This window comes from Panicum virgatum, chromosome 9K, assembly GCF_016808335.1.
Source record: "Panicum virgatum strain AP13 chromosome 9K, P.virgatum_v5, whole genome shotgun sequence".
In the NCBI taxonomy this organism is placed as follows: Eukaryota; Viridiplantae; Streptophyta; class Magnoliopsida; order Poales; family Poaceae; genus Panicum; species Panicum virgatum.
In genome coordinates this window covers 51,810,080-51,818,359 of record NC_053144.1, presented here as the reverse complement: position 1 = coordinate 51,818,359, position 8,280 = coordinate 51,810,080, and the positions used below count along the sequence as shown (strand labels likewise).

Sequence of the window (8,280 nt, the reverse complement as noted above, 5' to 3'; positions counted from 1 at the left end):
CGCATACTTGGTTTTGTGGCGCAAACCAAGAAACCCGTCTTCCATCGCTGCTCGCGCCCTCGATCCAGGAGTGGATGCCACAGCTGCCGCCCGGCCTGAGCTCCTCCACGGCAGCTCTCCGTCGACACTCGACGCCCGTGTACCTGCAATCCAAAGACCAAACACACGATCACACTGCACGGTTGATAATTCACTCATCACAAGCAGAATAGAGTACTCAACATTCCTCATGATAGAACAACAGCATGTGTTCAGGGTTTCTGATGTGTCAGAGATGGGTAAGTTTTTCAATTTGTAAGCCCGTCGAATGAGGTGGTTAGGAGTGTGTGCTTTCGAGAGGGTTTGAGTTTGTTTTGTTGGGCATGTCCCGAATATGCTTTGCTGAACTCTGTAATACTTTGAACTGCGTTTTGTTTAAAAAAGAAACAAGATGAGGGGAACTCTGAGCTTGCACTCTTTTCACATGGGCATAAAAACTTGGAGATCCTTATCTCTGGTGTTCAATTAACCTTTTAGATACTAAAAGAAATCAGATGCAAAATTGAGGTTTCTGCCGGCAAATATCGAGCGAGTGCGACGGCGCCGTAGCTCCCGCACAGGCCTGTGGCTGCCACTCGTACACCGCCGCGGCGGCTCCCGAACGGCCACCGCCGTCGGCAGCCGTCAACCACCGCCTCCCACCGCAAAGCTAAGAGCAGCGCTAATAATGTAGCCCGCCGGCCGGCTGGGTACGCGCGTAAGCGCCGGCTTCAACGCCCACTGTAGGCTGCGAGCGGGCTGTTGCCTCCATCCGGACCCACGAGTAGGGCTGGAAAAAAAAGCTCGTTAAACTGGCTCGGTGGCTCGTTTCAAAATTGCTCCGATTACGTTCGTTTTTTTAAATAAAGATTAGTTAATTTGGAACAAAAGTCAATTTTGGCAGGCTCGGCTCGGCTCGTTATGCTCGATTTGAAGTTGCATATCAAACAACGCGGGAGACTATAATAAATACGAATATATTGATTTCGAAGAAAGCTCGAAAAAAATCGAGGCTCGGCTCGATTCCACCCCTACCCACGAGCAGTGATTAATCCGTCCGCTTCAACCGGCGGTAAACGGAGAGCCCACTTTCTTCTCTCTCTTCTCCTCTTTCTTCTTCACGTAGAATTTAGCCTGTTCTCAACCTGCTATAATACACTTGCTCTAACTGCCTTTCTTCCCGAGCGGGCTGTTGTCGGGTCACCTGGGGTCCTGGGCACCCTCAGCAGAGAGGGTCGCCGCCACCATGCTGTGCGAAGCAGCTGATACCGCTCCTTATCTGCCTGCCATGTGGTGTTTTCTTTCTACTCTCTCCATCCCAAAATAAATACTCCACTATAAAATGTCATGAGAGCAAGTACAATAATGAGTTTAAAGTCAAGCTAGTCAGCAGTTTTGCTAATATGGAGGAGAGAATAAAAGAGAGAAAAGAGAGCTTGGCTCTTGTTCTAGCACCAAGCTTGGCACGGAAGCATAGATATTTATGGGTCCAAATAGAAGTGTACGTGAGGAAGAGTAAGAAAGAGAAATGTATCACATAATAATAAAAAAATTTATAAAAGATAAATATAAAACAACTATTGTATGACTTGGCTCTTAACACTTGATTTATAGCCAAACACTTGGCTCTACTATTAACCATGCTCTTATTACACTTTGATAGAAGAGAAAGCACTCCTCCGTCCCAAAAGATGTAAATCTCGTTTCTCGGGCAGTCAAACAATATTAAATTTGATCAAATTTATAAAAAAAATATTTACATTACAAATAATATCATTAAATTAATTATGTTTTATATTTTTTATACTAAATTTATTTGGAGATATAAATGTTAGTAATTTTTTATAAATTTAATCAAACTTAAAATTGTTGACTCTTAAAAAACAAGATTTACATTCTTTTTAGGACAGAGGCAAAGCATTTATTTTGGAACAAATTTGAATTTTAGAAATGCATATATTTTAAGACGGCGGGAGTATTCAATTTAGGAGACCAATCAGAGCCGAACTGGGAAATTTTATATTGTCTGAAAAAGAAATTTCTGACACACATGCTTTGCCTGAAACCCAAAAATATAAAACTGCTCTTTTTCACTCTCTTTCTTGGAATAGTAAAAAATTGCTCTTTTTCACCAGAGAGAGGATGTAGCAGCACGGAGAAAGGTCTGATATTGCTTTTATATATACGGAACAAATAATAACCGAGTGATTTCCCAAGGGTGAAAAGTCATATTTCACCGGGCACTAGTTTTTTCAGCCAGCAAGTGTCACAATCACAACAACGCCAAGCCAAGCTAGCTGCAACATCTGCAGTTTTCTATGGTTCTCATATTCTGTAGAAAATACACAGCAATTTTTCGCCTAGAACGTGTGATCACCAGATTCATCGAACCGGCAAGAATTCCTCTCGCTACTAAGCCCCGCCCCCATGCTTGATCGCTGCACAAGGCGGACCAGCGACTGGACGACCTCCGACATCGGCGGCCTGAATTCTGGCTCGGGCTGTTGCAGTCGGAAATCGATCAATCAGCAACACTGCACAAAAACTTTGGAGAGGGAAATGGCAACTTAGCTGAGGCGATTTACCTGGACGCAGAGAGCGATTGCGTCTGCAAACCGGGAGAGCGATTTCGCAGGGTACAGCCCCTCCAGTGCTGGGTCAACCATCTGATCTAGCGAGTCGATGTCGTGCAGCTGCGGAGTAGCCCACCGGACTAGTGATTGCTGGGACCTTGGCTGAGAGCTGAAATAGTTTCAGGCAACAGTTATCATTCAGTTCAAACTCACCGCCTCAACTCTCATCAGGGTAAGTCGCGGCGCAGTAGTTTCCTTGCTCACCTGTCAAATGCTTTCCGGCCAGTCAGGAGCTCAAGCATGACGACTCCAAAGCTGTAAACATCGCTCTTTTGAGAGTACTGACCAGACATGATCGCCTCAGGAGCTCTGTATCCCGAGCTGTCATCTGATTCCTGGAGTTGTCGATTTGTAAGGGGATCTTTAGATAAAGTTTTCCCGTTCATAACCGCATTACTAACTTGAAAATGTATTAGAATGGTAAAAGAAAACTTCGCAAATGGAACTTAAAATTGTCTCTCTTTTCTTTTTAAAAGATGGCTCAGCACAAGATGCAGTATATCAGAATAAGGTCTGACAGACTGATTTTAACACTGAGACTTGGTTATTTCCATACTTTATTCTAAGTAACTGCTAACAAATAATAACATTAAATCGAACGGTAAAGTACTCAATAAGGATCAGAGTACGTTTATCTTATCATCGTATTCATACATTCTGAGATGTCCCATCTGTAAAACTACACGTGAACAGAGAGTAACAGGACCGATACCTGGAGTTCCTGATTGGGAATTAGGTCTGCAAACCCACAATCTGAAATATGGGGGTTAAGCTCATCGTCCAACAGTATGTTAGATGATTTGAAATTCTTGTGGATGATAGACGGCGAACAAGTTTCATGTAGATACCTGAAAAGCAGCACATATTAGTTCAAAAAAATTATAAAACCATTTGGCAAGTCTGCCTGACTTACTCTAATGCCCTCGCTGATCCTAGCGCAATCTTGACACGGTTATTCCACGACAACGATCTGCTGTTTCCATCTGACAGGTGGAGGAGGTCATGAAGACATCCATTCTTGTAAAATTCATATGCCAGCAAGCACTGTCCATGCTCTGAGCAGTAGCCATTTAGCTCTGAGAGGTTTGGATGATTTAGGTTTGCAACGCTTGCAACAAGCTTGATGAAGAAATCAGATGGGTGGTCTGGGATGGCAGAGAAATTGATTTTCTTCACAGCCAGAACCTGGAATGATTAGAAACTAGAAGCTGAGGCTACAGTGGTTTAACAAAATTGTGAGGCAAACTTAACTACACTACGATATAATGTAAAACAAAAATAAAGGAAAAATATCAACGATCGGCTAATTCTATCATGAGATATGCAATTGAAAGCTCTAGATCATACTCCCTCCATTATAAATTATTGGTCACTTTAGCTTGATCCTAAATTAACCTTGTCTGATTTTGACAGTTTGTAGGAAAAATGTATCAGCATCTACAACATAAATATAGTTTCATTACATCCACCATGAAATATGTATTGATAGTGTATTTATTTGGTATGGTCAAAGTTTGAGAGGTTTGACTTAAGACAAAGCAAAAGTGACAGATAATTTGGAACGGAGCGACTATTGTAATAATCAATTATGCGAAGTTTCCATTCTACACTAGGTCGTGTAGATTTGCATACTGTACAGAGAGTGAACTTCCAGTTTGAATCATTAAGAACTGCTATTTGGTTCGATCGAATGAACAGAGTACAGATTCTATGATAATGAAGGTCGAAAATGTGTTCTTCCACCTCTGGAAAGAAAATTTTCAAACAAAGGCACTGAACATACCTTCTGATCAGACAACTGTGCTCTGTAAACACGTCCAAAAGAGCCTTCACCAACCAGATTGTCAGCACTGAAGCTCTCCGTTGCCACCTGCAAGTCTGCCACTGTGTATGCAGTTGCCCTTATCGAAGAGAGGTTTACTTTCTTCGTGGCAGGTTTGTTGGTTGGATCATTTTCGTCAAAGGACTTGTGCAGCTCGATTTTTGATGGCGGTTTCAAGTTCATTGAGACATTATTCTTCAGTTCTTTTCCAGTTGGTGAGAGTGAGATAGAGCGGATGGGCCTAAGTTCTAAACACCAACAATTGTTAAGAGATGAAAACAATACCAGGATGACGTATTGAATAAACTTTCTTACTAGAAGATCTCACAATAGACTTACGTTTAATTTTCCCAGAAGCAACAGGGCTGAGATGCTCGTTCTTTTCAACATCACCTTCTTGTTGACGCCTCATAGCTTTCCTCTTGATCAGAAAGAAGGCAACCAATGCACCTACAACCACAAGTGATATCACAATTCCTGCAACCACAGCACCGCCTACTTTGGAGCTTTTGCCATCACTGCCACCATTATCGGTATCGCTTCCTTGTGATGGACTGCTGTTATTTTTACTACGACTTGGAGTTCCAGAAGGCGATGGTCGCAAAGGTGGCGTGTCCGATGGAGGTTCCATTGCAGCTGGTGCAGGACTGTTGCTAAAGGAGTTGCCATGTGTCCTACAACAACCATTCTGAATTACGATACCCATCCTGTAATTTGGAACTGTGATAGCCTGGTAAGGGTAGTGAAAATACTTACTGGAGATTGTTTATGCTCTTTAGTTTTTCAGGGATCGACCCACTGAATTGGTTATTTGCAACATTTCTGCAAGTCAAATTGATAACTGGATCACTAGTAAAAAGACATGCGATGTACAGCGTGTTGCAAGCGTGGGTGTGTGGCAACTTACAGGTCAGTCAAAGGAAGATCAGTGAGGACGTCTATCGTGCCGGTAAATTGGTTGTTCTGCAAATAACTGAGGACACGGCATTTCATCATTGCAATGCTGGGATTTCAGTACTTATTTGGATTTCTTACAAGTACATTTTATAATTATTAATGAAGGATAAGGAGAACGTTACAGGGTGCTTAAACTTGTCATGTTGCTGAAGCTTTCAGGAAGAGTACCAGAAAACGAATTATATGAGAAGTCCCTACAATAATTTTACCTATTATATGTCAAAATCTACACATGGTAGCTCACCAGTCAAACTTCTGTGTAGATATAAATTAAAAGGCACTCACAATGTTGTTAAGTTGGTGAGCTGGTCGAACACAACATTGATGTCTGACAGCTGATTATGACCAAGATTTCTGAACCAAATAGTGACATAACATGTTGAGATCTAATCAATGTCCTATAAAGGTAGACACACTATGAAAATGACATAAACACAACCTACTTACAAATACTGAAGTGCGGACATTTGGGAAATGGAGTAAGGTAAGGTCCCAATGAAGTTGTTTTTATCAAGATTTCTGCACGTCAGGTGTTTTTGTCAGACAAACAGATAGATCAACAAAGCCAAGAGCCAGTCCTTGAGCTGTAAAAGTCAAATCACAACTTACAGTCTCTCCAGATTTGGTGGGAGATTATATGGGATGTCACTTCCACCGAGATTATTGTTGCTCACATCACTGAAACAACAGCATAACAGATAAGAAATGACAGTGCTAAAAGGCCGACACTTAGCTTCAAAACACTAAAAGTACTCCCTTCGTCCTATAAAGAATGCAACTCTTGCTTCCCGAGGAGTCAAATAATTTTAAATTTAACCAAATTTATACAAAATAGTATTAATATTTATGTTAAAATATAAATATCATTAGATTAATCATGTAATATACTTTTATACTAAGATATATAAATATTAGTAAATTTTTGTATAAATTTGGTCAAATTTGAAATTGTTTGACTCCTCGGGAAGCGAGAGTTGCATTCTTTTGGGGACAGAGGGAGTATGCAGGAGATGATTCCACTAACAGCTCAGACAGTTCAGTGAGGAGATTCATGTTGTATCCCAGGGTCCCATTTAGCCCCATGTCAGGTACTTTTCTGAAGAAAATGAGCATGTCAGAAGAATAGAAATTTTATGTCAGAATTATGTCCACTTCCCAGTGTCACCTCACATTGTTATCACTCTTGAACCAGAGCAAGTAACCCCAAGCCAGGACTGGCCACAAGGGTCGCCGTTCTGGGGCACCCAATTTGTCAGCTGTGACGGCGAGTTCAATGCTGTGTAGAACGTGTTGAGGGCAGTCACTGAGTAGGCAAAAACATCAACTCAGATAGAGTGATAACAATAATTGAGTGAAACTATCATGATGACTGTGTATTCATCAACAAATTGTCAGCTATCAACAGTGCCAACAGTACTAGTGTTTTTATTCTTAAAAGAAAAGAAAAGAGAAATTATTACTAGTTTGAGAATTTTTACAATGATTGAAAAAAAATAAGAGCCGTCCATCTGACAAAATCATATGGTTGTCAAGGTAGGAAGTATCTAGAAGTCCATCTGACAAAATCATATGGTGGTCAAGGTAGGAAGTACCTATAACTGGTGGTACCAAAATATGGGACTAAGTACCAAAAAGAGTGAGTACCAAAAAGAGTGAGACCGAATACTAATTTAATTTAATTTTTGTAAATATCTTCATAGATCAACAGACAGAAAAAAAATTCAAGGCAAAAGTACCTAGTTTTGTAATTTTCCATCATCTCAGACTCTGAAGTCAAAAGTAGCAGTACTACTTGCAGTACCAAGGAGCTAACTTTTCAGCAATCCAATACAAAAAAAAAAGTTGATTTAACTAACCAGAACGACCGCATCCCAGTATAATTTATAAAATATAGGCATAAAAGGAAGAATAGCAACCCAAAAAGGACCATTTGCACTTCTTTTTCGTCCCGGTTATCCGGATAGTACAAACAACACTACCATGACTCATCGAAAAATGCTCTGCCAAACTTGTGGCATCCTATCAGTCCAAGGTCAATTTCCCAATCATTCTAAACTAAAACATTTGGAATTTTGGCCTTCTTAAGGGGAGAAGTCAAAGGAAAGGAATGGCCATGAACATCAAGAACTGAACAATCAGCAATTTGGCACCTCCATGGGCCCCTGGAAGAAAATGATTGGCTAAAGAGCACACCGTGATTTCAGATACTGTGATAACTAAAACTGCGGCGGTTTCCCCCGTCCAAAAAAAGGGGAGGAGAACAAACAGTAGCATAGAACAAGCAATGTTTGCATAGTTCCTACACGCAACACTGCTTCTCCCTTGTAATGAAGAAGCCACTTGTAATCAAGCGAAATGGTAGGATGCAGACTTTTGCATTGGTATTCGAGCAATCTGACGGCGCACTGAAGAGGAAGAAGCACCACGAACAGTGTTTCTCCCCCATCCATTCATGGCCCAAGAACCATAGAGAGAAGTCAGCACATAATCGAGAAGGGGCCAAACGCAGTGTTCTTTGTATGCTAACCAAACATATGCTTCAGTTCAAGGAATATGGGAGAGCAAGAATCGCTAACCATCATCGGAGTTGGTGTCGCCGGTGACGCCAGTGAAGACGGTGGCCATGAGCAGCGCCGCCACTCCGGCAGCGCCCAAAGCCATGCCTGAGGCTGCTCTGCAGTCACACGTTCTTGCCTTCACCATGGAGGACATCATACATTCTTCTCAGAGTATCCAAGAAAGCAGGGTGAAGGGGGAAAAAAGATATCGACCTTTGGTCACCTCTCTCTCTCTCTCTCTCTCTCTCTCTCTCTCTCTCTCTGGCTGTATGTCCCCTCCTGGCCTCCTCCC

At 41.7% G+C, this 8,280-nt stretch overlaps 1 protein-coding gene across 1 annotated transcript; it reads right to left on the bottom strand.

Annotated features, from left to right (window-relative positions):
• Positions 1-2,163: 2,163 nt before the first annotated feature.
• On the bottom strand, positions 2,164-8,280 carry LOC120652122 (protein STRUBBELIG-RECEPTOR FAMILY 6-like). Its single transcript, XM_039929837.1, has 16 exons — positions 8,007-8,280; positions 6,601-6,733; positions 6,455-6,526; positions 6,040-6,108; positions 5,878-5,949; positions 5,716-5,784; positions 5,553-5,624; positions 5,381-5,446; positions 5,230-5,295; positions 4,813-5,147; positions 4,435-4,721; positions 3,565-3,836; positions 3,364-3,499; positions 2,856-2,986; positions 2,604-2,760; positions 2,164-2,519 (listed from the first exon to the last, which is right to left on the bottom strand). Exons 1-16 carry the CDS (start codon positions 8,143-8,145, stop codon positions 2,379-2,381), a joined length of 2,217 nt encoding a protein of 738 aa, XP_039785771.1. The 5' UTR covers positions 8,146-8,280; the 3' UTR covers positions 2,164-2,378.

What these genes read in the sequence shown, in the direction of transcription:
- LOC120652122 (XM_039929837.1), bottom strand. Translation starts at nt 8,145, where the DNA reads ATGATGTCCTCCATGGTGAAGGCAAGAACGTGTGACTGCAGAGCAGCC. An exon ending in CTCACTGAACTGTCTGAGCT is followed by an intron (nt 6,109 to 6,454) that starts GTTAGTGGAATC and finishes CTGTTGTTTCAG; the next exon opens with TGATGTGAGCAACAATAATC. An exon ending in GGCCGGAAAGCATTTGACAG is followed by an intron (nt 2,761 to 2,855) that starts GTGAGCAAGGAA and finishes AAACTATTTCAG; the next exon opens with CTCTCAGCCAAGGTCCCAGC.